Below are 27,906 nucleotides of genomic sequence, written 5' to 3'. Positions count from 1 at the left end.
TTTGAACATGGGAAGGAATAGCCCAGGCCTTACATTTTTATTAGAAAAAAATGAGAGAATTCCCTTTCCCCACATGGCCACTTTCTGCCACACAGCTGTCAGATGAGCAGTTTGCTCCTCCCTCTGGGTCTGTCTTCACTGTGTTTTTTGGGGGTGGGGTGGGGATCCCAGTTCCATGTGTCTGGGGCCAACTGCATCGATGTCACTGCTGGAAGTGAATGAAGAAGGTCCGGATTTCCTTGGGGTACACAGTGACGATGGAGTCTCCTGGAGACCTTCGTGGTGAGGTGGGGTAGCCTGGGGGATGACAAAGGAATTCTGTCTGCTTGGCTCTTCCTCCTGGACTCCCCTCATAGCACAATGGATTCCTACAGTGTGCTACGCTCCCTCCTGGTGATGGCCCGTGGCTGTCCCCTCTTGGGACTCCTCCTGAAGAGGGTCTTATTTAGCTTCCTCCGGGGCTACACTGAAGGGCGGTGTGCTGTTCACCAGTCGGATTTCCCTGTGGGGGCTGCAATGAACACCTAAGGTCTGAGTAGGACTATCCAAAACCAACCTACCCTGACGTCACTGCTCTCTTCAAGTCCTGCTGGGGCTTGAACCCCACACGGGCACAGACACATATACCTATGTGGAGCCCTGGCAGGAGGGGTATTGACCCAAAGCTGTTTTAACCTAATCTGGAGGCCACCCAGCACAGGACAGGTCTGTGTTGTTTCCCAGCCTGGCAGGGATATCCAAGGGTCCCAAACCTTTTAGGTGGCCATCCTTTGTCCTCCAGTGCCAGCGCTTCAGTGTCTGCACATCCCAGGTCCCTGTGAGTGAGCGTTCCTCCACGGCCACCACAGACCCTAGTCCTCCAAGTGCTACCTGCAGGGGCAGAATCAAAGGGAGGGGCGGTCTCTGTTGATACTCCAGATCTAGGGAGCTCATTTCACCAGAAGAGAAGGGTAGCTGCCAACTTCGCCTTGGGTCCTGGGTCTCTGCCTCAGCACCTCACACACCACCTGGCTCATTTCATCTGCAAGAGCAGATGCCAACCTGTTCCAAGTAAGGAAACTAAGACTTGAGGTGTGTGCCTCCCTTGATGGTCTGCTGGATGAGCAAGCCCCTAGATGGGGAGAAGCCTGGAAGCCTGAGAAATGGCAGGCATAGTGCCCACACCATTTCCCCAGAGCCTCTCTGCCACCTTTTGAGCCAAGAACTTGTACTTCCCTAGCTTAGCAGGTAGGGAGGCTTAGCCTCAGGGGACTGAGAGAGCCTGACACCACTCATGTACCTGGACACAGACCTTAGATTCTGACTCTAAGCCGCCTTTCCCACAAAGTCCAGGGAGAACTGGTGTTCAAAGAGAGAACAGGTTTTCTGATGACACAGATGACTGTCCATGTTGTTTGAAAGGCTTTGTAGTGCTCTGAGGAGGTGGCTCAGCTGGTAAAGTGCCTGCCTTGTGTGTAAGCACAGTGCTGGGGCAAGGGGGAGGGGCGGCGGTCTAAAGCTTAGTGGTCAGCCCAGCCACCCAGTGAGTTCCAGGTTCAATGGAGACCCTGTCTCAAAATATAAGGTAGAGAAACGAGAGGATGGCACCCTGACAGTGTGTTCTGGTCTCATGTGCACAAGTGTGTGCACAGCATGCACACCTGCATGCATCTGTCTATACAGTCATACACACATGCATGTGTGCCACATGCTCTCCCACACACCTACCCTCCCCCCACAAAATTAAACGAGAAAGAACCAGATGGGGTCTGTGGTGCTGACGGGGAGATCTCATGTACTCTGAAGGGAGAGCGTATGCTTGGAGTCCAGTAAGCCCCGTCTATAAACACGCCCAGTGGTCCTTTGACTAAGGGGTAGCTCAGGACGGGACTTCAGGCAGGGTTGCTTCCCCTTGGTAGAGCATTCCTGGAGGCCTGACTGGTCAGGGGTGGGGTAAGCATGGGTAGTTAACCTTGAGATCCACTGTCGCAGGCCGAGACAGTACGGGGTCCTCCCCTGCTTCATACAGGTGATGCAGGCGCAGCAGCACACGGTGCAGGTTGGCCTGTGACATCCCTGGGTGGCCTGTGGGTGTGGACACGGCAGTGAGGACCCCTATCAAGCAAGCTCAAGGCTCTTCCTGGCACTTTACACTCTGGACTCCATTCAGGATCTCAGCCTCCCTTCAGGAGAGCAACATGGCCCACACTTGCAGCTGTCACTCAGAGGGACAGCCGTTTGTCCATGGTCACGTGGCTCATGTGCAAAGAGGCAGGACCCAGATAAGGCTGTCCCAATGTTGGACCTCTAGCATGTCATAGGGGCAGACGCCAGTGTCCTCAAATCCTCCAGCCTGTTCCTTCCTGCCCGCTCTGGAGTTGGGTGTGGTCACGAGCTGCTGTGGTCATGTGCCTCAACACAAAGGGCACAGAGGTGTGTTGCTTCCTAGCAGGTGTCATGCCCTCTGTGGCTGCTTCCCTCCTCATTGTCCTCACGGGCTAATGGGCTCAGAGACCAGGGACCCTGCCCTCCAGCACCCTCAAGGAGCATCTGCTGAGGGAACCAATGAAGCTCCTGACAACAGGGCTGTCCCAGCTCTGAGGGTGAGTGGACATGAGGCACTTAGCGGCTGCAGGAGGACTGTCTGAAAGAAGCATGTGACGACTGATCTTGATTGACAGCGTGATTGGCTCGAGAGACCCCCTAGGAGATTGGCACAGCACTTTCTCAGTGTCCTCCGTGAGGATCAACCTAGGTGGGAAGACCCACCAGGAGTGTCACCATCTTCCTTCCCATGGAGGTTCAAGTAGAAAACAAGAGTAAAGGAGAAAGGCAGCAAGTGTACACTTGTCTGTCTGTCTGTGCTTACTACATCGTGAACTGAGCTGCTACTCCTCCACATGGTCCCTGTCACGACAGGCTGTGACTTCCACAGCTGTGTGCTGGATCAGCTCTGTCTCCTGGAGTTGTTTCCTTGCATCAGCCCTGGCCGCCTGAGCTGATTTCCTCAGGTGCTTTGTCACGAGAAGAAAGGTTGATGAACACAGATCCTAACACAGGGCAGCCCGAGGGCACTGTCTGGGGACTTCATGGGATCTGTCTACACAGGGGTGTGGCTGGTCTAGAGGCTGGGACCACGCTGCCCCAGCTCACAGACTAGACTGCAGCCCTTGGTCTTCTATGTAACAAATGCGGGGACAGGCGACCTGGCAGAGCTGTGAGGACTGCCTGGTGGGCTAGCGGAGAGAGTCACCCTGGTCGGCTGCCTCACCTCTCTGAAGGTTCTTCAGGTGCTGGGTATGGTTCCTGCTGTACTTCCAGCCAGGTATGCTGAGGATCTGCAGGTGCAGGTTTGGGGGCAATGTCACAGGCCAGGGATCATGAGGTCCTGGAAGGCAGACAGATAGTGAAGAGGGTCTTTGGAACTAACTCATTTAGGGATTCAATTTCCACGCAGGGCCTCTGTCCCTTCCAGCCATCTCCCAGTCACCCATGCGCACCCTGCAGCACAGTGAGCATGGGTTCCTGTCTCCGGCCCCGTCGACCCTCGCCCCGCCCCCACAGGCCTTTCCTGTCCCCAAGCTGCTCTCTCCACATCCAGCTGCTGTTAAGCTATGGAGGGACTTGAACTTGTCACCTGGCCACTTCAGACTCCAGAGGAGGAGACTAAGGCCCAGAGAAGGACACACTGGCTCACACTCAGGTAGCAAGCCTTCCCTCTTTCTTCACCACAGAGGCCCTGACCCCTCCTTCCACTCTGACTTCCAACAGGCACTGCCATCTTTGCACCATACTCAAGTCACACGGACTGGCCTAGGCATGGATCACCTGACTCAGACGGAACCAATAGGAACCAAGCAGTCCCTAGAACTGCTTCAGTCTGGTCTAAAAGTTGGAGTTTCAGCTCCTTCTGCGTGGTGTGAGATTTAGGTCTCCTGTCTCCCATGTGCTAAAAACCTTGTCCCCATCCCATGGGCTATTTTAGGAGGTGAGACCTATGGGAGGAAGTTAGGTCACTAGGTCGTGCCCTTGTAAAGGTCACTGGGACTCCAGCTCCTTCTTCTCCCTCTTTGCTTTTTAGCCATGATGAGATGAACCGTTCTCTGCCCTGTATTCCCACACCACGATGTACTCTGCCACCAAAAAGCAACAGAGACAAGTGGCCACAGACTAAGTTCATGAAACTGTGAGCCAAATTAAATCCCTTACTTTAAAGGTGATTATCCCAGGTGTTCTGTGACAGAGCTAGGCATGTGATTCACATGGTGGGAGGCAGCTGTTCTCTGAGAGTAGCCAAGGAGGTATAGGTATATAGTCCTATCTCAGAGGGAGGAGGCAGACAGCTCAGGTAGGATGAGGGAATGGCTTATGGAGGCTCTAGGTCTTGAGCTCAATTATGGCCCTGCAGTATTTGGACCTCAGAGCATGACTCTCAGCTGTTCAAGGAGGAGAGGGAGGGAGAGAGAGTGGGGGAGAGGGAGAGCAAGATGCTTGCTTCTCAGACATACTGAATCTTTGCCTGCAGTAAAGATCATAGCCACTAGGGGGAGCGCATACCCCACCTGGCCGTCTGCAGTGTGCATGAGGACAGAGTGGGAAGCCTTGCCAGGAATACCTGCTCCCTAGACACCCACAGCCGTCCTGCACTCTCATCCAGGCCCTCCTTTCTCTGTTTCCCTTCTCTTTTCTTTCTCTTTTTTAAAGATGGGGTCACACTGCTTAGACCAAGCTGGCCTTGAACACATAGCAATGCTGCCTCAGCTCTCCAAGTGTTGAGACCACAGGCATGGCTTGCCACGCCTGGCTCTGGCTCTTAATGAATTCCCCAGGCTCTGCTCAACCAGAGGTTCTATTTCTGCATCTGGTCCCTGGTAACCCCAGGTGTATGTGTGGGGTATTTCATGCTCCCCCAGACATCAGGTGCTAGGCCCTTGGCAGTATGTTCCCATCAAACATTCTCTGAATGAGCATGTCCCCCACCCATTCTCAAGTCACCTTGACTGACAACTCCTGCAGGACAAAGATTGCACCTTAAACATTACACATGGCAAGAGTTTAGGCGACATTCTCCGCAGGGGTGTGTGACAGCCTTCTTATGCCTGGGAGGAAGGCCTCTGCTTGAAAACCAAACACTCTAATGCAAACCTCTGCCAGTGAGTAGGGAGAAAGCACAGGTGAAGGTGTGAGAATGGAGCTGCATTCTCTCAAGGCCTCACCCTGCAGAGCCTGCACCACTGGACCTTTAAAAATGCTTTAAAAATGCAGCATGCCAGGACCTGCTATCCCAGATAAGACACAGAGCTGTGGCCTTATAGGAGGCCTAGGGGAGGCACAGCACAAACACTGCCTTGAGATCATGACTAGGTAGGTTCTGCAGGGGTCTAACCTGTGGCCCAGGGCAGCTACAATGCAGCCATAGTGAGATCGTAAACTCACTCAAGATGCTGAACTCGTTGAGTGATTTTTTGTTTGTTTGTTTTGGAAACTGACTACAGTTCTCAAACGTGGGCATTACAGATGACAGTCACTTTGCAACACCACAGGAAATGCATATGTATGCTCTCACAAGCTGTGGGCCACAGATTGTCCATACTCCCGGATTTAATGTGTGTGCCCACGACAATTCTCTGTCTAATGCTGCTAGAAGAAGCCAAAGGGCTAGACACCCCTGGACTAGAAGCACTCTCAGGTATTGACAGCCTACCCTGAGTCAGACAGCCAGGCTTTTAAGCGGTGTGCTTCTAACACTTGAAGTTCTATGGTGTTGCAGGGTCATGTTAAGAAAGAAAAAGACATAGCAAGGAAGGAGATGGAGAAGACTGAGGGGAGAGAGAGGCAGGGGGTAGGGTGGGGGGACCACACGTGACTCTCTCTGTACTGACTAGCAGAGTAAGCTCGAGGGAGCCACAGATAGCACTCAGACTTTGAGTTTCCTTCCTGCTCCAAAGCTGGGCAGCGACCTGAGGCAGGAGCCTCTTACAGGCCACTACTCCTGGTGGGCATGTCCTGGGCAGTGGTGATGCTCACTGTGAACGGGCGTCTCTTCACCAGCTAGCTCTTTTAACAACACGACGGGCCTGTGCTGCAGAGCCACCCCACTCCTCGGGTGCAGGGCAGTTGTGGTGGATTTAGGGCCCAGCAGAAGCCAGAGCACTGAGTGGACAACGGAGGTGTCATTCAGCGTGAGGTTGTACTTCAGGTCCCAGGCCAGGTTGTTCCACAGCCGCCGATGGAGCATTACCTGCAGAAATCACCCGAGGTCCTTCCTTGGCCCTGGCCATGCTATGGACGGCTGTGAGGGCCCGTAGGGGACAGCTAGGCCTCTCTTACCTCCACCTGCCCATTCTCTTGGCTGGAGACACCATGCGCTCGCTCTGCCAGCAGCACCAGCCTGCTCTTGTCATCCTCAATGAAGGCTGACTGTACCATGGGGTAGTAATTCTGCAGACACAAGTGCCAACCAGTGGGAGCTTCAGTATAGGATCAGGCAGACACCAGCTGTCTCCTAGGTACAGTGGGAGAGCTTCTTCCAGGCTGGGCAGCCTGACTGATGGGGCTCTAGGCTCTGCTAAGTGCTCAGCACACATGGCATCAAGAATGACCCCATGACAAACAAGAATGACCCCATGACAAACAAGAATGACCCCATGACAAAGTAAAGAGGTAGCAGGGAAGTAGGTCCTTGCCAGGATGCAGAGCCCACAGGGCAGATTCTGATCAGGGCCTTTGAAACAGCTCTCCCCAGGGGATTGCTAGGAGTAGGTGCAGGGTCAGAAGAAACATGCTTGGGTACAGCGTGGAGCTGCTACAGGCATACCCGGGGGATGGGATTGCTCTTGAAAGCCTTGTAGGGCCTCCGCTGCATCTGGTAGCCATTGTTGTCAGAGTAGAGGACTTGCTGGGTGTTTAGGTCGCTGCTGGTCCTCAGAATGGCCTCACGGTTTAGGTCCAGGGGGCCCACTCGGTACTGCTGCTCTATCCGTTGGCAGAGCAGTTCCCCAGCAAGGCTCGGGTGCACGTGGGCCAGACGAGTGTTGATGGAATAGATGTAATCCTGGTCTGTTATGTTCCTGGGAAGGGGACATGGAGGAGAGGGCTGTAGGGGCTGGCTGGAGGCTCCTTCTTCCATATAGGAAGCTGGGTGCCAAGAGGCAGCTATGGCACAGCAACCCAGTGGGAGGACCCTGTGGAGATTCACGTAAGCCCTGGACTGTTCGTGGAGTAACAGGAGCTCCTCTTCCATGCTCTGACTCAGCTCCCCACAACATGATGGCTCAGGCAGATGCAAAAAGCATGGGCAGAGGACAGCAATTCTCTCATGCAGCTATCAGTGACTAGTCATGTGCCACAGCCATGCCCCAGTACAGGGACAGGGGTTCTGGGAGAAGACACTGGCTCATTGACCCACCCACCCAGAGACACACCTGTAGAAGTACTGCCTTATGTCCGTTGCCAGCGCGCCCACCACCATCTCCATCCCCACTGCTTCCCAGGAAGGCTCAGCGGTATCATTGGGTGCGAAGAGGTAGTTGTCAGAAATGGGACCCTGCTTCACGTCCCCGTTGGCCTGATACTCCAGGAACTCTTGGGTCATGTGTACTGTGTGGTTGCTCTGTCTGCAGGGGTGAGAGGAGAATGGTTGGTGTCACCCTCAACTCAAGATCACTCATCTGCAGTAGGGATGTGTGTGGCTGGGGACCAGGAGCGGGGGGTGGGGGTGGGAGTGAATGTCCTGGAGGGGATTGAGAAAGCTACCAGAAGCCTCAGGGAAAACCTCTGATCGTACACATAGCCAGGAGCTGTCAGGTGATGTCACAAGACGGAGGCTGCGCACAGGTTGTCATCAGGGAGCACTGTCCCCAGACTGCTCTTCAGCAGCCTCACTGGCACAAGAGTGAGTCTCATCGTGCTGACTCAAGCCGTCCCTGTGTCACATGCCAGAGATCCTTCACACCCTTTATCCCAGGGATGTGGGTGAGTGGGTGGATGGATGGGCCCATGGGTGGGTAGGGACACACAGATACACAGGGCAGTGGCTGGCTGGCTCAGTGTATAGATGATCAGGTGAGGGCTGCTGGTGGGACCAGAGTACTTAAAGGCCCTTTCTGTTTTAAACAATGTAGCATTTCCTGAACAACAACTCTGTTTTTGTAGTTAGGGATGCAGACCACATGAGCACTTTTCTCTTGAAGCCCTTCAGTCTTCCCTTTGTCTGTGGGTCAGGGCTCTGAAAAGAGACAGCTGAAGCAGCCTTTTTACAGCAGCCCAGGCTGTCTTCAAAGGACACAAGAACTGGATGGGGCCTTGCTATCACCTGGTCCTTCCCTCGGGAAGGTGAGCACAGAAGGGGTCACAGGACACTGCCCATGTATCCAGGCCCTAGGCACACTTTGGAGGCAGCGCTGGCCTCACCTTACCTATCCCGAATGCTATGTAACATGTTGGTGTCCTGGTCGAACAGCAAAGTATAGCAGTCATTTGTCACAGGCACCAGGAGCTTGCCTTCCTGGCTGGTCTGGTTCCTCAGTTTGAGACTAAACTTGAGGGTGTTGGCCCTTGGGGCGACCAGCCTGGTGCTTGCCTGGTCCTCGAGGGTGCGCCTGACTTGGTAGTGCCGGTAGCTGAGGCCTGGGATGGTGGTCAGGATGAGCAGGTCGTACGCAGAAGGGTCCTTTGTAGAGTTCTGAATCTACAAGCCAGCAGCATGGAAAGGAAGTTTCCTCAGTCACCTCATAACTCTGGCCACACAGTCTGGAGTGGGTGCTCACTGTCTGCCTAGGCAGAGGTAGTCTCCTACCTCCTGAAGATTTCTATGACATCTTTAACAGGCTTTGGGTTTGTTCTCTGAGACACTCCCCAGCTCTGAATATATTATCTCTGGGGCCTTTCCTTCCACTCACTTCTCCTTTCTATGTCTTCTCCTGCCCCATCCTGCCAGTGGGGCATGGGGGGAGGTTGGAAGTGGGGGTAGGGGTGCACAAAATGAGGAGACTATGTGACTCACACCGAATGGCTCAGGAGTGCATAGGGGGGCAGCCTTGAGCTCACCCCAACCTTGGCACCTCTGTTACAGTGCCTCTTTAAGATGCTCAGGGCCGCATAGGTGCAGTGGAACGAGATTACCAAGTGGCAGACAGCAAATGCTCTCCAGCAGGACTTCTCACCCATACCTGTGCTGACACTGGATGGCCCAACTCATCGGTGACACTGACACTGGGGAAAGCAACAGTCAGGGTGATAATAGTGGTGATCTTCCAGGCCAGCGGGTTGTAGACAGAGGCAGAGTATCCCACAGGGCTCGTGTCTGCAGAGAGAACAGGTGTCGCTTGAGGCCCCATGATATCTTTGGGGGGTCCTGGATAGGAGGGAGAATGAGGTAGGTAAGACCTGGCCTCCCAGAGCCCTTAGGGTAGATGTAGAGAGGACGGGCTGTGGCCTTGATCCAAGGCTGCAAGTGCCCGACCAGCACTAGAAGCTCTTACAATGCGGGTCTGGTGCCCTTTCTGTTCGTCTGTGATGTCTAGACCCTTGAATGCACTGCTTGATCTCCAGCCTCCCTCTTCGGGCCTCGCTGTCCCCTCTACCAAGTTCACGTTTTGATTCTTCCTTTCTGCTGGAGTAAGCCTACCTGTGTGCTCAAGGGAAGGCACAGTACTGCCCTACCCAGCACCGATGTCACAAGCCAGATTCTTTTCTTTCAGACTTGTGTCCCCTGGGGAAGGGTTGGTCTGGGCCAACTCTGAATGGAACCTATAGGCCAGATTGGGTCACACAGAGAGAGCTGGAAGGGTAGGGCAGGTGGGAGACACAGTCCAAACCCTGTCACAGAAGTGAAGAAGACCGGAGAAGCTAGAAAGGGCCAGCAAAAAGCACATGAGGAGCAAGGCAGGGCTTGGGGACCTGGGGCCTCGAACCTGGCTGCTCCTGATTTCACTGGTTTCAAACATCCCTGTTGCATAATGGTCACTGTACACGTGTGACATTTGATGGACATAGAAGCTGGGCCATGGATGCCTGGAGGTCACCTGCAGTCCAGCTAGGCTTGAGAGGAAAAGCTGGACCAGGCAGGCCTGGGTCAGAGAATATAACAGGGAGTGGGTACAAAGTCTGGCTCTTGCCATCCCTTGTTGGTGAGCCTGAGCCTGAGCTGAGCTGTGATCTCTCATAGCCTCAGGTCCCCAGTTCAAAGATGAGCCTCCTTGTCATGGACTATGCAAGGCATTAAATAGCACAGGAGCATTGTAGACTTAGCAAACACTCAGAGCTCATCAGTGGTTCCTGCTCAGTCCAACTGTGCCACCCACCAGTCTATCCTGGATTCCAGGATGAAGAGCTGGCCTGAAGTACTGAACCGGCTGACAAGATCACACCATGGTTGGGATCACGGGCTTCAGGCTCATGTGAGGTTCTGGTTTCCACCTCTGTCCCAGACTCTTTTTTAACTTTTTGAGTCAGGATTTCTCTGTTAAGTTCTGGCTGTCCTGGAACTTATTATGTAGACTAAGGTATCTTTGAACTTACAGAAATCTACCTGCCTCTGCCTCCCTAATGCTGGGATTATAAGTATTTTGCTATCACTCCTGGCCCCAGATTCTTTTCAGAGCAAAGCCGCTGCCTCCCTGCAGGGACCTGGGTTACCTGTGCCAGACACTGGGGGCCTGTCCAGGGCGATGGAAGCCATCAGCTTGCGTACACCCAGCATCCCCATTCTGAGATGTTCCATGTACATGCTCTCCACCTTAGGGGACTCAGTGCCTGTGATGGCATCATGATGTTGGACCTGTCACCGTCAGAGTCAAGGAAGAAGGGTGTCAGACTTGGTCCTGGAAGGCATCTGCTTCCTGAACATCAGGGGAGAAGCCAAGCATCCCTCTCATCAGGGACACAAGCTCAAGTACTGGCCCAGCTTTTCCTGATCTCACAGAAATGCCCTGCCTGAGTCTTCCCTCTAGCAAGGTCCCAGCTTTCCCTCTATCATCAGCTTCCTGTGTGCACTCTGTGTGGGGAGTGAGGCTTCACTGCACCAGGGAGAGGTGGACTGTCTCCTCATGGAGCAGGAGACTAAGGTTCCTTGGCTGAAGCCACATAGTCCACTGCTCTGCTGAACACTGAGTCTCTCTGCCTCTCTACAAGGCTTCTTGTTTCCCCATCGATACAGAGGAGGGAGGTGGGTGGAGATGGCCACCATGCCATTCCATTGCCACAACATCCTGTGGGGTGAAATGGGGCCCAGAGAGGAAAAGTCGTGAGCCTAAGGCCACCAGAGGGCTGAGATTTGGATCCAGGAAGGGCACAGATGCCAGTCTATTCTCTATTCTTTGTCAAATCAGATGTGAAGCTTAAGGAAGTCACCCAATGGGTGGATGTCTTAAGACCTAGAGTCCTGCTGTGGCCCAGTTTCACACGGCACCAGTCTTGTGACCAGAGGGGACCTCAGTTTCCTCTTCTATACAGTGGGGCCTCTAAGCATGGAGAAACATACACCATGAGAGGACCCAGTCACACTAAGGCCACTCGGGGAACTTTACCTCAGACACAGCCCAGCGGAGCTGTTGGAGCTGCTGTAGGGCCCAGGTAGGGTCTAGAGTCCCATGGGGGTCTGGCCACATGTAGCGTGTGAACATGGACTCCCCAGCATATAGTAAGGCACTGGCTTGTCTTGCTAGACCCTTGAGGGTGCTCCGGGATGTGTAGAAGCCGGTCCAGGCCTGCCGTGGCTCTGGAGGGTAAGAACATGCAGTGAGGCCGAGAGCCTAGCCTGGAGGTCTGAATGCTGATCTGGGGATACCTAAGAGTACTAGCTCTGCCAGGCCACCCAGGGAAGCACCCAGGACCTCTGTAATATCAGAACCTCTGGCTCACACAGAGAGACCAGGACTTAGGACTTCTGGACAGGGTCTGATGCTTTGTGGGAACATCAGGCTGGGCTGGGTAGCCTTGGACAAGGTAGGCGCTGAAGTATCACAGCAGGAGAGAAGACAGCCCTCAGCACCCCTAAGAAGCATGCAGCCTCCACATACACAAAAGGCTGGAGAGTTGGGGGAAGTGGGGTGACACGGGCTTAAGTGGGCAGCAGCAACTAAGAGCCTTGAACAGCCAGAGACTTTTGTATGTGACTCTGTAGGCTTCAGGGAATTCCAGGTCAGCTTGAGTAATATCAGTAGGGTTCCTTCCTTCCAAAGCCCTCAGAGGGCATAGGGACTCAGGACAGAGGTGGGGCATGGGAACTTGCCTCTTCCAGGTCTAGCTTCTGCCTCTATTTCCTAGTCTTTCCCCATAGGACCCGTAGAACCAGACCCTAGTGAGTGGTCAGTCACGAGGCTCCAAGGAAAGGTCACAGTTAGGTGGACAAATAACACCAGCAAATGGAGTGGGTAGAAGGCTAGGAACTCGCTGCCAACTCAGTTGCCCAAGCTGTGAGCCTGGCATCCCTCACCCCCAACTCCAGGACATCTTCATTTAGCCATGCACACATGACATCCACTCACGCAGCTCTGATGCCCACAGACAAAACCTCTCCCTCAAGGACTCTATAATCACAAAACGTATCCCATCCCACAGTTGTTGTGGCCCGGCCCACATTCCTATCCTCCCCATCCTCCCCCGCCCCCCGTCCCCTCCATGTCTGCCCACACTGTGTTACTCAAGGGCTTGAGAATTATAATAGCTAAGTCAAGGGGACCCTGCAGCTGGAGCCTTTGTATGCAGTTTCTTTGGAAGGGAAAGAAATGGGGAGAAGGGAAGCACCCTTCACAGGGGTCTCCTTCCCTAATCCTTCACTGATGAAACCAGGCGGGGTTGGGCTCACAGGTGTCACTGTGGCATGGGAAAGTATGGGCAGGCCCTGCTCCAGGCACCGTGATCACATGGTACTAAATGGTCAGCCAGCAGATTCTATCCAAGCTTGGCTCCTCCTCCAGTCTTGGACTGATCAGCTGGTGTGTGTCTGGCTGGGCAAAGCTCACTGGCAGGCATGGCTATGTTCTGGTCTCGGAGCTGTCCTGCTCAAGGGTTCCAATCAGCATCCTACCCACGCTGCCTAGGCTTCTCCTCTAGCAAAAGCAAAAGCAAAAGGAAAAAAAAAATACAAAAAAGCAGGGCTCTGGGGCCCTTGACAGGCTGTGACACAGGCAATGAAGAGAGCTGCCTTTTGTTTTTGGCATGGGGATGGAGCCCAGGCCTTCCACAAGCTAGACGAGTGCTCTGTCACTGAGCTGTACCCCAGCCCCACAACAAAGGCACAACAAGACAATACTCTGGGATGTTCTGAGACAGGGCTTGGGCATGGAGTGGGGGGAGGTGGGGGGGGAGGCACACTTTCTACATGCCCTGGCTCTCTGCTGGAAACTACGCAGACATGGGCCCACCGTAGCCACCAGCAGGGAGTGCGTGTCAGCCTGGTGGTGTTGAGGTTGGGTGCCTTCCCTGTATCTTGGAGAACTGAGGGCAGGGACTGGATGGGTCATGGTCCCTGCCTGACACAATAGAACCTTCACTGTTCCTACTATGAGGCTGCACGGCTCTCAGACTTCTACCAGCCAGGGAGCGGAGGCTGTGTCCTCAGGCCTTTCTGGGGACACAGGCAGGATACAGATGACATCCCTCACAGTGATAATGGCAGAGCAGAGCAAGAAGAAAGGGTGGCTTCCAGAACACAGAGGAGGCACTGGACTGCCCACCCTTGGTGTGAGGAGGGGCTGCCCAGGGGAAGGGCATGTAGGAAGAGTGAGAGGAAGGCACTCCCAGGAGGGGCCCCATGACTGCACAGGTGTGGCCCTGGGAAGCAGCTGTCTAGGTGGGAAAAGCAGGAGGTATTCCTCACCCCCTGACCTTACACTGAACTGGGAGGTAGGTCTGTAGCCCGATACTGACTGCCCCCAGCCTCCCGAGGCTCATACCTGAAGAATAGGGAAGGAAGTCATGGTGGTCATGGATGCCCCAGGTCATGTTGGAGGCATGCAGGGCTTGGAAGTAGTCATTCAGTGTGGCGTACTGCACCGAGATGCCAAACTGGGCGGAATGGTTGTTGATGTACTCCAGCAGGGGGTCCATGTTGTCAAACTGCACGGAGGCATTGAAGAACTGCTTGTCACATCCCTGCAGGACACGGAACAGCGGTCTGAACCTTTGGGAGCCTTTGGAGCCTTTGCCCGGGCAAGAGGGCTTATCATTGACACCCCCAGCAGCCCATCCACTCTCCTTAGCCAACAAGGGGACCAGAAAGACTCCTGTAGCTGTCAGGTCTCTCTAAAGTAACCATCACTAGGATTAACTGTGACAATGCTTATTTCATAGCCCTGATTCACACATCCTGACCACAAGCAGGACCAGGACCAGGCTGATGGACAACCTCCCTCCCAGCCACACCAACCTCCACCTCCACCACTCCCATGGCCCGGGACTGAAAGCCAGGCTGACCTTCTCCACTACATGCATCGGGTGCCTCCTCAATGCAGTGGATCTATAGCGCTATCTGCCATGAGGCTCATGAGAGGGGCATCCCTGGGGGACAGCCCCATACCCTGTCATCATTAGTAAGCTGACTGATCTGCAGGGTATTTGTCTCATCCATCTAACTGGTATCACTATAAGGTATTTCTGGAATCCATTTAGAAGCAGGGATCTGGGGCTCAGAGGTGTTAAGGAATTGTCCTGAGGCTACACAGCTACCTAGCTGTGCAAGTAGAAAGGGGTGGCATTCTGTCTGGACCTGGACAGGTGACCTACGGCCTGCAGGGATGGATGAAGCATTGAGAGCTGGGTAGAGATGGGCTAGATTAGAGCTTGCCTTAAGCGCAGGCTATTCCTGCCATAGGCTGCATGGCAGGCCCTGGCAGTATTGAGGACACACAAGCGGAACATGCCATACCCAGGGCCAGAGGACGTGGGGGGTCCGGAACCACGCAACCCTCTGTTTAACGTTGGCCACCAGAGCCTCGGCGTAGAGGTGGATGTTGGCTACGGTGACAGGCTCGCTCATGTTAGGATACACACCATCTGGGGGTGGCTCTGGGAAGACGGCCACACCGTTCCAGTAAAATCCAGACCTGAGGAAGGACAGAGGCTGAGCAGAAGAGACCCAATGAAGAGGCTTAAGATTACGCATGGTCTGTCACCTCCTTGCTTGGTTGAGGCTGGGGTTGAATTCATCTTGGGTAGAAAACTTCCCCAAATACCAGTAGTTTAGATTTTAAAAAGTAATGCCAGTAGATAAAAATCAAAGCTGAGATCAATGGCCCACATCTGTGACCCCTAGCGCTCACCAGGCTGAAACAGGAAATCTCATACAAGTTTAAGGCCAGCCTGGGCTACAGTCAGAAGAAACTGCATCAGGAAAAACAAAACCAGGGGCTGGAGACATGGCTTAGGAGTCCTGAGCCATCTCCTGTAGAGGACCAGAGTTTGAAACCCAGCACCTACGTGAAGACTCACAAATATCTGTGACTCTAATCCCAGTGGATCCAGTGTCCTCTATAGGTACTAGTACACATACGTACATGCAGGAAAAGCATTCATACACATAAAAAAATCGAAGAAAAAAAAAAACAAACAAACCAGAACAACCCAACCAATCAAGCAAACAAACCAGAACAACCCAACCAATCAAGCAATTTAAAAAAAAAAAATCTCTCAAGGCCCACCCCAAATCTGTGATGAGCAAACATCAGAGGTTTTTTTTTTTATAGCAACAGGGTCACTTCCTAACAGGTTCTCCTGGCCTCATGGTCTAGAGAGCCCCGGGCAGTACCATCACTGTTCATGCCACGCAGCACTGGGCCACCTTTGCCAAGCCCTGTCTCTCCTTGATAAACAACGAGTCCATGGGAAAAGCAATAGAAACAGCTTGTGGTATAAAAGCTAGACACAAAGCCTGGCAGAGAAGCCTGGCAGACGGCAAGGCCACTCCAAGTGTTGTTCCTGCCTCCTGTCTGCTCGATCTCCACTCCCAGAGCACCTCACATGCAGACTCCCAGACACAAGGGCAGAGCCAGGGTTTGAACCCAGGCCTGCCAGACTTTAGAGCACAGGCTGTCTGTTGTCAGCCTGCAGGGACCTCCTCACCACAGGGCACATGACAGCTGGTTCTATGAGACAGTGTGGTACTTCTGGGTTGTGACCCTACCCCTCTCTGTCCCTGACACCTGTACATGGTAATCCCTGACGGGGTGAGGACATTGGGTTACAGGTTTAGCTAACAACTGACTTTCCAGCTAACCCCACAGCAAAGCCAGGCCAGACAGGTGCATGTGGCGACAACTGTCCTCACAGCTGAGAAATACCCCCCCCACCCCCATCATGGCCCTGTGCCTTTCCCTGTAACTAGCTCTCTCTTCCAGGCCAGGTAAACAGAGGCAGGAAGACATCTGGTCACTGGGACAAGGGACAATCCCATTGAAGCAGGAAGGAGAGCTGGAGGGTGACGAGGCTCCGAGGCACAATGAGGGGAAGTCGAAAAAGGAGGCACAGTGCTGGGGTTCCTAGGTATCAGCGGGCTCAAATTTCTCACCTTGTAAATGAGGGCAGCTGAGGCCTGGAGCAGGCAGGGTCCCATCAAAGTCAAAGTGCAATGTCCTTGTGAGGGCTATAACAAAACCTCATCCTTGGGGCAGGAGAGCAGGCTCAGTAGTTGAGCGCACCTCTTGCTAAGGACTTGGGTTTGGCTTCCAGCACTCACATTATGAGGCTCACAACTGCCTTTTAACTCTAGTTCCAAGGGGGACCCAACACCATCTTCTGGCCTCCCTGGGCACTGTACACACATGGTGCGCATAAACTGAAGCATAAAAATAAATCAATACATACAAATCAATCATCTTGCATATGTATGTGTGCATGTGTGCACATGCACCTGTGTGTGCATGCATTTGGAACAGAGGACAATGCTGGGGACAACACTTTGGGAGTAGCTCTGTTTTCTGTTTTATTTTTTTTTTATTTTTTTTTTTTTCTCTATTTTATTTATTATATGTAAGTACACTGTAGCTGTCTTCAGACACCCCACAAGAGGGCATCAGATATCATTACAGATGGTTGTTAGCCACCATGTGGTTGCTGGGATTTGAACTCATGACCTCTGGAAGAGCAGTCAGTGCTCTTAACCACTGAGCCATCTCGCCAGCCCCCTTCTGTTTTATTTTTATTTATTTATTTTTTTTTTGTTTTTCCAGGCAGGGTTTCTCTGTGCAGCCCTGGCTGTCCTGGAACTCACTCTGTAGACCAGGCTGGCCTGGAACTCAGAAATTCACCTGTCTCTGCCTCCCAAGTGGTGAGATTAAAGGCATGTGCCACTACTGCCCGGCAAATCTCTGTTTTCTGAGCTGTCAACCACCCTGGTTTTTGGAGTAGTAGACATGGGAAACCTCATGTGTGGACATGGGAAGCTACTGCTAAAATGCTGTCCACAGGGTCCAGGGCCTGCACTGCTGTTCCCAGGAGCAGGCGATGTCCACAGATAAGCAGGGCAGCTGCAGGCAGGGGGACCTACCTGTTAGAGAAGGGGATGTGTGACGGGGTACAGTAGCTATATTGGTCCATGACGTGAGTGAAGATTTCCTGCTGCTCCGACAGGGATGGGGAACCATGCCACACGAACTGCAGCCCCTGTGAGCCAAGGAGAATGGGGTAAGGCCAGGACAGTGTTTGCTGGAACCCTGGGTCTCCTCCCTCAGCCCCTTTGCAAGTCTGTGGCATGCGCACACCTTCAGCCTCTTTCAAAGGCTCAGAGGCAAGGGCTCCTCTTGTCACCTCCTCTGTAAGACTCCCCCAAGCCAGGTGCTACCAGGGCCACATGTAGCTGTGAGATCAGCCTTCAGGAGACACACATGTAAAGTCCCCACCACACTCCCACCAGGCCTCAGAGAAGCTCATTCTGATCTGCTTGAGGATCCTCAGCCATGGAGAGTTCATACCATGCAGTCTAGTCTCACACAGCCTAAGGCAGGTTTGGGGCTCCAGAGCCAGTTCTGCCCAGCACTGCCTTGGGGACCCCGTACAAGTCCCTAGACCCATCTACCACCTGGCTTCTGAGTGAAAAACAGGGAGAAGCCATACCCAGTACTCTAGGGCCATCCAAGGTGAATTGAGCTGTGTGTGTGTGTGTGTGTGTGTGTGTGTGTGTGTGTGTGTGTGTACAGGCTTGGGAGCAGCAGCCTGCACTTTGCCAGTGACGATGACATGCTTCTCATCATGCCCTCCTGCAGCCCAGGGGACCTGAGTGTCACTTTTGCTGGCCTGTTCTACCACTGCTCTGCTCTCCCCATCTGCAAGGCAGGGGAACTATAACTGTGCCTCGCACAAAGACATGTTCTCTTTTAGCATAGTGGCACTCCGTGCAGAGTGGCTGTGACAAGTCAAGCCATGGAGAAGGATCCTAACTGGGGCTAGAGAGATGGCTCTATGGTGACCAACATATACTGCTCTTCTAGGGGACCAGAGCCATGTTCCCAGTAGCCATGTCAGGCAGTCACAACTGCCTGTAACTCAAGTTCCAGAGCATCTGACCCTCTGAACTTCTTACACATAATCCACACAAAGATGCACTCGCATGTTATTAAAAATAAAGTAGCTGGGCAGTGGTGGTGTACACCTTTAATCTCAGCACTTGGGAGGCAGAGGCAGGTGGATTTCTGAGTTCAAGGCCAGGCTGGTCTACAGAGTGAGTTCCAGGACAGCCAGGGCTACACAGAGAAACCCTGTCTTGAAAAACAAACAAACAAAAAAATACTTTTGGGGGGCTGGAGAGATGGCTCAGTGGTTAAGAGTACTGACTGCTCTTAAGAAGGTCCTGAGTTAAATTCCCAGCAACCACACGGTGGCTCACAACCATCTGTACTGGGATCCAATGCCCTCTTCTGGTGTGTCTGAAGACAGTGAGAGTATACTCATGCATAAAATAAATGAAAAAAATCTTTTCCTATAAACTTGCGTAACTCTAATAAAACATTCCACTATACGATCCAACAAAGGCTCATCTTAAAGACTGCTCATGTTGTTAACTCATGCTGTTATCTCTTTTGTAAACTTATAACTTATAAGCTACAGGAAACCCACTCAGATCTACTTCTCATGGACCAAATAGACACCATCCAGATCTTGTCAAGTCCAGGCACACCCAAAGCAGCTCCAGAGAAGCAATCTCCAGATGCTCCATCTCCTGTCACACACACAGCTGCTTCTACTGGACCTGTTCCTTCTGACCTATCCCCAGATGGCTTGCTCCATAGACCCAGGACAGCAGGAAACAGCCAAGTCTCCTAAGACTGGACAAACATCCTCCATACCCATTCTTCTAGGTTCCCCCTAAAGACATGTCACCCCAATGCCAGCAGGAAGTAGCCAGATATCACGACGACCCTATTCCTGCTTCACTGTCACTTTTTTTCTAATTTTTCTCTTTTAATTAAACCAAAACGTGGGAATGTTAGTATTCTGTCTAAACTCCACCTCCACAGTTATCTGGCAACACCCAGGTATGCTCCTCCCCACAGTTACCTGGCAACAGCCAGGTAGGCCTGCCCACTATAAAAGGGGCTGCTTGCCTCCTCTCTCTCTTACTCTCTTACTCCCTTGCCTCTAGCTTCTCTCTGTCCCCTCGTTCTTCCTCCTTTCCCTTCCCCCTCTCTCCACGTGGTCATGGCCGGCCTCTACTTCTCTTCTCTCTCTCTCCTCTTTCTCCACCATCTTCTCCTGCTTCTCTCCCCATCTTTGCCCTCTGCCCTGAATAAACCCCCTCCCTTTTGGAAAAGGAAAAAAAAAAGTAAATCTTAAAAAAGAAGGATCCCTAACACAGAAGGACTGGTGTCCATATGTAAAGGGAGTGGGCATAGCCCAGAGGCAGAGCGTTTGCCGAGCATTGTAAGGTGGCCCTGGTTGTAATCCCTAGTGCTACTAGAACAGAGCAGACCAGCAAAAAGTAAAGAGAGGAGGACAGAGAAGAGGAGAGATGAGGCGGAAGGCAGCGAGGAAGAGGAGCGGGAAGGGGAAGGAGCGGGGGCAAAGGGAGGAGAAAGGTTGTTTAAAGGGAAGTATGAGATGGGAGACGTAGACATAAGACGTAGACACTGCAGTGGAGAGAAGAAGAGAAAATGGCCACTGGCGTGCCAAGGAGAGAGACTGGACAAACATCCTCCATACCCATTCTTCTAGGTTCCCCCTAAAGACATGTCACCCCAATGCCAGCAGGAAGTAGCCAGATATCATGACGACCCTATTCCTGCTTCACTGTCACTTTTTTTCTAATTTTTCTCTTTTAATTAAACCAAAACGTGGGAATGTTGAGACCCTCAACACGCCCCTCAATGCGCCCCTAGCCTCTAGCGCTGTGAGGGCACAGGTCCTCTGCCCTGGGCCCAGGCGTACCTGACACCTCACCTCCAGTGCAGCTTCATCACTGATGGAGATGCCGGCTGAATGCAGCCAGCACCAGGACAGCACAATCAACCCATTAATGCTGCTTGTGTGTGATGCCCCCAGCTGAACACACCCTCCCCGTCCCTCTAATCCTTCATCAGCATTTCCAGAGTGCAGCTCAGCCCTGATTCTCATGAACAACTCTAGGAAGGAGCCAGCCCAGGCCCGGGCCCAGCTAAAGGTGGAAAGGCCTGGGGTCAGGAAGCCATTCTTGGAGGCAGCTACAGGAGTCAGACCAGGGCCAGGCAGTTGCCACAAAACCCAGTGAAGGGCAGGAAGGGAGCAGGAGCTGACGGTAGGTATGGCGTGGGACATACCTGAGCTTCCTGCATGGCATCCTTGAGGTTGTAGTCAATCCGGGAGATGAGGTGGGCATTGAAGCCCGCCAGGGCAAACAGGGTAGGGGTCGTCGCTGATGCACCAAAGGGGTCCACATGCCAGGAGAACCGTGGCCGGATTCCAAAGGTTTCATAGAGAAAGCCATGTCCTTCTGCAAAGACAGGAGTCACCTAGCGGGGCTCACCAGGGTGGCATCTTCCATCACCCTCACCCTGGCTCTCTGGGTACCCTGTGAGGCTTCAGAGAGGTTGGGCAGGTCCTGAGGGCTGCGGAGGACAGTTTTATATTAACTCTTAAGTGTATACATCGAAATAATTTACCTCTAGATATACAGTTCTTAGAGTTAACTACATTCACATCTACCACCATTCAGTACCAGAACTTTCAATCTGCAAAACTGAAACACGCCCCCAGCAACATCATTCTGCGTGATCCCAAAGTCCTCCTCAGGACTGGGTGAGCGCGCCCGAAGTCCTCCTCAGGACTGGGTGAGCGAACTTGCGGGCGAATATTCCTGCCTCAGATTATACAGCCAGGCCTAACACCCTGAAGGCCACTCCAAGGGTCCCTGAGGTCACCATCCAGAAAATGGGCATACTAAATGTTTGCTGTTGGACGTACTAGGTTTGGGGGCAGTTTGTTACAGAGCAAAGCATTCTGGGTCAGACTCATCCAGCCACTTGTCTTCTCGAACACCTTCAGAAGCCTTCACAATGGAACAGTCACTGGGTTCAGGGCTACAGAAGAAAGGAACTCAATGTGCTGAATGAACTGCTGACTAGCTCACGCCAGGTCTTGCCCCAAGCACTGTCTTCCTACCACCCAATGGGTCTGTGGTCTGCATGGCAGGAAAGTGATACAGTGAGACAACAATTCAGTGACACTCCAGGCTTGGGAGCTCTGACTGAGATCCAGATGATGCCAGGATTTGGAAGCAGAGCAGCAAGCTATAAGCAAGGTTGAGGTACACAGAGCAAGGACTGTCAGGAAGGGAAAGAGGGATGGAGGAGGATTATGCACTGGTGAGTCCGGTGTGCAGAGGAGGTAAAGGTCAGGTAGGGGGCATCGCCTAGCATCACTCTGCCAGCAGGGCAGGCTGGGATGTGCAGGAAGCAGGGAGGATAGAGCAAGAGGCTACATGGTCAACAGCATCGTGTCTTGGGCAGGTGAGTCCCCTAGGTCACTCCCACACTGGCAGAGCCCTAACTGTTCAGGGCACAGTGCCAGCCTGTGGTGAAGGATACAGTGAGTCAAAGACATGCTAACTGCCTTCCATAAAAACATGTGATCTTCTAGTTGACAGGACCATGGGGTAAGCCCAATCAATGATTGATAAGTCATGAGGCCAAGACTTCTTCACAGCCCGGGAATGTACAAACAAACCCAGCTCAGTGCAAACTTCAAGAAAGATAAGCTCAAGCAGTCAGGAACTACCAAGGAGTTTGTCCAATGTCCCCCTTCGACTGCATCGATGCGTCCCTGGATTGCTTGCATTCTGCTGTTGGCTGTGCAAATCAGCCTCACAGTTTTAATGTGCCCGAGTTTATCTTTCAACAGTATGGATTATGGAGACAGCCAATAATATGTGTGGGTTAATAAGCTTGATGGCTTTCAAGAGCAGATCCCCTCCCTCATCTCAAAAGAGAGCCAGGAAATGTGCTAATATCCTTACAGTGTGTTGAGTTATGCTTTGTGCTTTATAGGTAAGCTGGGCCAATGCCAGGATGCAGAGATCATGGGACTTGTTGCTCAGTCATGGGCCCTGATTCTAACATTGGCTTCTGGCCTTTGGTGAAGCCGCTTCCCTTGCTGGGTCTGAGTTTTTACAACTCTATTTTTAAGATTTACTTTTTAAAAATATGTGTATGCAGGTGGGTAGGTGTATGTGAGTGCAGGTGCCCACAGAGACCAGAGGAGGGCATTGGGTGCTCTGGAACTGGAGTTACAGATAGTCCTGAGCTTCCTGTGGATTCTAGGAGCTGTACCCAGATCCTCTACAAGAACAGCAACTATCTGCCGAGTGTCTCTCCAGTCGCCCGGGTCTCAGTTTTCACATGTGCAAAACAAGAAAAACCAGGAATCCCAGGGCATCCTCAGCCTCCATGAGGGCTGGGTGAGCAAAGTATATCTCTGCAACTGGAGGTGACGGTGGGGAGAAGGTACATGGTGCTGCAGTAGCAGTGACAGGTCAGCGGTGGTGATGGGGATCAGAGTGAAGGTGACGATTGTGGCAGTGATGATAGTGGTGACGGTGGTAGTATTGGTGATAATGGTGATATCGGTAATGATAATAATGGTGATGGGGTAGAAATAATGGCTAGGGTAGCAGCAATGGGGATAATGGTGGTTGTGACGGTGCTGATGCTAACAGCAGTGACCATGGTGATGGAGGAGGTGTGGTGATGATGGTGGTAGAGGCAGGTAACATTTACTGGGTATTTCTTAGGGAATCATATATTCTACTTAAAGTACGTCCTATGAATTATCCCAACTTAATTCTCTCAAGAATGTCAAACTAATCTCTCAGTGAAGAAGCTGGAGTTTGATGGTACATATATCTCTTGCCCAAGGCCACAGGTCCATGGGGCCATGATGATCCTAGAACTCCTGATCTGGTTCTCAACTGACCTCTACTCAAATCCCTGTAGACCTAGACGATCACTGTTTCCCTCTGTGCTCTGCTAAGAGAAGAAGGCAGAACTTAGGACATGGAGGACAGACATATACAACAGCTTCTGCTTCTGGCGCCATGTTTACAGAATTTAGCATTACTGGCTGACTATCTTGGCCTAGCTGGGTATTCTCATCTCAATAGGTTCTCCGGTGACACCACTGTCGTTCAACCCATGGTCAGCTGCCACGCCACCCAACAATCAAGTAAATCAGAACTCTAGATGCTTAGAGATTAACCAATGGATTTATATTTCAGTAAATACTCAATACACAAGATGCCCACACAATTAGAATTATTATCCCAATTAACTAATTTTGATATGAATAACTACCTGAGACTGCTAGAGACACGAGGGTGACATCCACAGCCATCTTGCCTCCCCTGGTGTCCTCCTCCCTCTTCCTTGTCCTGTTCTTTCTCCCTCTCCCCCAAATGTTTCCATTACACCTCCCCTTCTACTGCCCAGTCACTGACTCTAGCCTTTATTTTACAAGTTAAGGTGGACAGAAGGTTCACAAGAAGTAACTGGTATACTGATTCACTCCTTATCTGCAGCCCCTCCCAGGAAAGCGGAATTAGCATCAGAATACAAGACCAGGGCTATCCACAATACATATCTACCACTCCAGGCCTCTAAGTGGCAGGCAGAGTGACCGCAGTGGCTTGAATATGAAGCCCCCATATAGACACACGTGCTGGGGGCCTGGTCCCATGGGGAGGTATTGGAAATTTCAGGATGTAGGGCCTACTGGGGGATGTATGCCACTGGGGCAGGTCCATGCTGTCTCTGGTTCCTTCCCATCCACATGAGATCAATAGTGTCCTCATCTATATGGTTCAGCTTCTGTTTGGCCTCACCACAGGCCCTCCATCAACAGAGCCAGGGACTGTAAGCTGAACGATATAGGCCAAGCCAACAGTTTGGCTGTTTTTCTCAGCTACTTATCGCAATGATAAAGAAGTGAGCGCAGCTTCCAAACCTGTGAGCTGTAGGATCTGGTCATCCAGGTGGGTCACAGCCTCATCATGCATGACCTGGCCTCCGAGAACAAACTCCAGGCGTCCTTCATCCAGGAGCTGGCAGACCTGGTCATGGGTGGGCAGAAGAAGACAGCCAGGTCATAGGTCCCACTTCTGCAGCACTTCCCAGGGACCTTCATCAAACACCAGACCCTGGCTCACTCCACAAAAGCAGAACACTGTCCTGGTTGATTCCACGCCCTCAGCACTCAGAAGCACATAACCCACGGCAGCTATCGGAGACCTGGATCTATGCCTGATTCTGTAAATGTGTTTTTAATTTTCAAATAACTTTAAAACAAACAAACAAACTGCAAGACCAGAACAGAGTGCTTCCTCATACCCCTCCACAGATCCACTCATCGCCACATTTTTGGATTCTTGAGTGAACACTTCCACATCTATCCCCTCACTCTATTTTGTCTGAAGCACTCAGGATGAACTGGCTGCAGCCTGCTTCACTCTGAGCTCTTTTGTGTGCTTCAGAGGAACGAGGAGGATGCTAACCCTAGTCTTATCACCATGACTGGGAACCAGAATGCCAAGACTACTGTGTAACCCCAAGCTCTCTGCGAACCTCCCTGGCACACCATCTAACCTGGTACCACATGTCCCAGTAAATGGTCATCTTTCACTCAGTTCCTTTAATTCGGGGAACTCCTCATCCTGACTCTTTTGGGGGTCTTGGCAATTTAGAGGGAGACAGACCTTGTTATCTGGGGTTTAAGGTGGTCTTGCTAGTGAATGTCCGTTAGATAAAGAGATTCAGGGATAGGAAGAGGAAAGTGTGGCCTGAGGGTGGGCGGTTGGTATGTTGCTTTTGGCTTGACTGTTGAGGGTAAAATCTATAGGTGGCTTACCCCAAAGCACTGATTACATATGGAGAGGTGTCTAGCTACTGGGGATTCCATAGAGAGCACAGCAGACAAAACCCTGGCCTCCAGGAATTGCACCAGTAGATTCCTACCTAGGACTTTACACTGAAGCCACACTCCTCACAGAGGGTTGGAGATAGACCCCATTGGAAGAGGCAGGCTCTAAAGTCAGACAGCCCTGTTTCAAAACCATACCTGTTTATTCTTTAACTGTAAACCCTTGAGGTACAGTCACCTCATCTGTAAGTCTGTGCACCAATCCTCTATAGCTAGGACATGCAAATGGCAAACTCCAGGTATTTCCTCAGAATCCTCAGCATGAGCTGTCTGAGGCCGGAGCTAGGTATCTTGTCTTATAGAAGAGAAAGCCATGGCTTATAGATGCCAGCAGCAGGATCAGACACCAAGCATCCCAGATTCTCTGTACTGTGTGTGACACTAAGCTGCCACAGAGCCACAGGGATCCCAAACATGGCTAGCCAGGGGCAGGGGAGTTTCAGTGTGTGAAGATAGGGAAGGGGACAAAGTTCTCCTGGGTGTTAATTAAGCACAAACTCCTGATGCCTCTTGGGAGGACTGCTTGTGTATGGGGGGAAGTCCGGACCCCTACCAAGAACAGGCAGATAACACCACCCTGTCTATGAGCAGTGGCCCTGACCACAACACTCTCTCTCTCTCTCTCTCTTTTTTACAGCTGGCATGTCCCTGAGCATATCCGGAGCTCCCTACCTAGTCTCCTCCTGGGACTTTCTTATATCTCTTGGGATAGCTAGGGACCTATGTGCTGACACTCCGGTGCCTGCCTTACCTGCTGTTTCTGCTGCTCAGAGGCCACACCATCCCACCACAGCCGGAAGAATTCCTGCTCCACAGCGATGAAGCGGCGCCGCTCCCCGCGGATCAGTTCCGCCACCACGGTGGTGTAGACATTGGCTGCATAGGCCCGCATGCTTTCCTGGGGAGGTGGAAGCCATCACAACGGCCCCAAGGGTGGTGGTGAGTCCAAAGGACCAAAGAGAAGATTCAGAGACCAAGTACCCTGGTGCCTAACACTTCCAGTGTATTCAGGCCTAGGGGTACGTGGTAGGGATCACCACTCTCTATTTACAGACGAGGAACTGGAGCCAGTGGGCAGAAAGCCTCTCCCTGCCCTCTCTGTCCAAGGTCTTAAACCATGAGGTTACAGGTCCAATACCAAGCTTATCTGGCTGGGTGAAGAGGAAGCTGAACTGGCGAGCCCTCATGTCAGCACCACAGAAGGCCAGCCTAGTTCCCTGTAGTCAGCTGACATCCACCTGCTTGGAAACCCCACCCTATGCTACTCCAGGCTTATTCCTGAGATTGGTTACCTGTCAACCCACACTTCGGGGACACACTCCCCTGCCTTAACTTTTGCAGGGACCATCTAATAAGATATAACACCAGGACTCCGAGGCAGAAAGTGGCCAGCCGGAGGCTGAGGCTCAGACAGCAGGGTCAGGGTGGGGGCTGCAGCCCAGGCCGCCCCTCTTCCCGGCTGGGCCAAGTGCACCCCGCAGGAGGCAGCTACTGTGCAAGCAGCTCAGGAACGCCGCACACTTACCTGGACCGTGTAGACCCAGCCCACGTCCATGTGACTGTGGGGCACCACGAAGGCCCGGATGGGGCCGGCGGGCCGGGCTGCCGGCGGCCACAGCAGCAACAGCTGGCCGAACAGCGGCAGCCAGCGCAGCGGCCCCATAGCTGGGCGGGTGGGACGCTGCCCGGGCAGCGGGTCCGGGGTGGAGCGGTCCACTTCCGGGTCCGGGACCCGCGGCGCCGCCTGTCGGCGGGAGTGCGCGAGCGCAGCCAGCCCACGCGTAGGGCAGGAGCTTGGCGAGGTAGGGCGCCCCCTGTCGGCTGGAGTGCATGGTGCAGCTCTCGTCCTCAGCTGGTGGCCTTGCAGCTCAAGGCCACCACCTCCAGACTTGGAGATTGCTGTCGTCTACACAGAGGGAAACATTCCAGCATAACATGCGCTCGCGCACGCAGACCTCCAGCCTCAGGGTGGCTTAACTTGAAACTTTTGAGTCCATTTTAAGGGAGTGAAACTGGCTTTTACAGACACAGCGATGGAGGTGTCAAGGTTGGCAGGTTCAGAATCAACTCTGTAGTCCTGGATGGTGAGCTGGGTAAGTGTTTAATTTCTTTCCTCTCCATAAAATGGGATGTGATAATAGAGGAGGCATAAGTTGCTAGGGACATGGGGTCTAAATGAATGAAGTCCCTATCTCTCAGCCAATTAGGACTGGTGACTTCACAATTGGTAAGAGAGCAGTTCCCTGAGCCACCTCTGTAGCCCCTCCCTGGCCATCAAGTGGTCTATGGTTTGTGGTTTTCTGGGCTGTGGTGGGACCAGAGGTGTGACTCAGATTGGCCTGTTCTGTCACTTGCCCTTCAGCAAATGCGACCTGAAAACAAGTTGTTCTTTGAGCAAGTGCATCCCTCTCCATCCTGTCCATGGCCTGAGTCCTCTAGATTCCACAATAGGTTAGACCTTTCCATGCAGAAGTGGGTAGCCGTTTACCAACTTGTGCGGCCACTGCTTCAGGACTCACAGGCGGACTACATTTCCCAGTCTCATTTGCATGA

General features: G+C 52.6%; 1 protein-coding gene across 3 annotated transcripts; it reads right to left on the bottom strand.

Annotated features, from left to right (window-relative positions):
• Man2b2 (mannosidase alpha class 2B member 2) lies at positions 1-27,085 on the bottom strand. Of its 3 annotated transcripts, none has more exons than XM_028758233.1 (19): positions 26,879-27,085; positions 26,105-26,251; positions 24,382-24,487; positions 20,706-20,878; positions 17,465-17,580; positions 14,849-15,026; positions 13,878-14,076; positions 11,508-11,698; positions 10,618-10,759; positions 9,150-9,334; positions 8,397-8,668; positions 7,404-7,595; positions 6,797-7,049; positions 6,310-6,420; positions 6,007-6,220; positions 3,251-3,367; positions 1,952-2,064; positions 753-870; positions 1-297 (listed from the first exon to the last, which is right to left on the bottom strand). In XM_028758233.1, the coding sequence occupies exons 1-19, from the start codon at positions 27,014-27,016 to the stop codon at positions 203-205; spliced, it is 3,060 nt and encodes a 1,019-aa protein (XP_028614066.1). In that variant the 5' UTR covers positions 27,017-27,085; the 3' UTR covers positions 1-202. The 3 variants fall into 3 exon arrangements, with proteins under 3 accessions (XP_028614066.1, XP_028614067.1, XP_028614068.1); XM_028758234.1 differs by having other exon boundaries at positions 9,150-9,283; positions 26,879-27,027; XM_028758235.1 differs by lacking the exons at positions 10,618-10,759; positions 11,508-11,698 and having other exon boundaries at positions 9,150-9,283; positions 26,879-27,027.
• Positions 27,086-27,906: the final 821 nt, after the last annotated feature.

Source organism: Grammomys surdaster, unplaced genomic scaffold (genome assembly GCF_004785775.1).
Source record: "Grammomys surdaster isolate TR1022 unplaced genomic scaffold, NIH_TR_1.0 126187, whole genome shotgun sequence".
NCBI classification, from domain to species: Eukaryota; Metazoa; Chordata; class Mammalia; order Rodentia; family Muridae; genus Grammomys; species Grammomys surdaster.
Note: the sequence above shows the minus strand (reverse complement) of the source record. Positions and strands in the feature narration are given on the sequence as shown.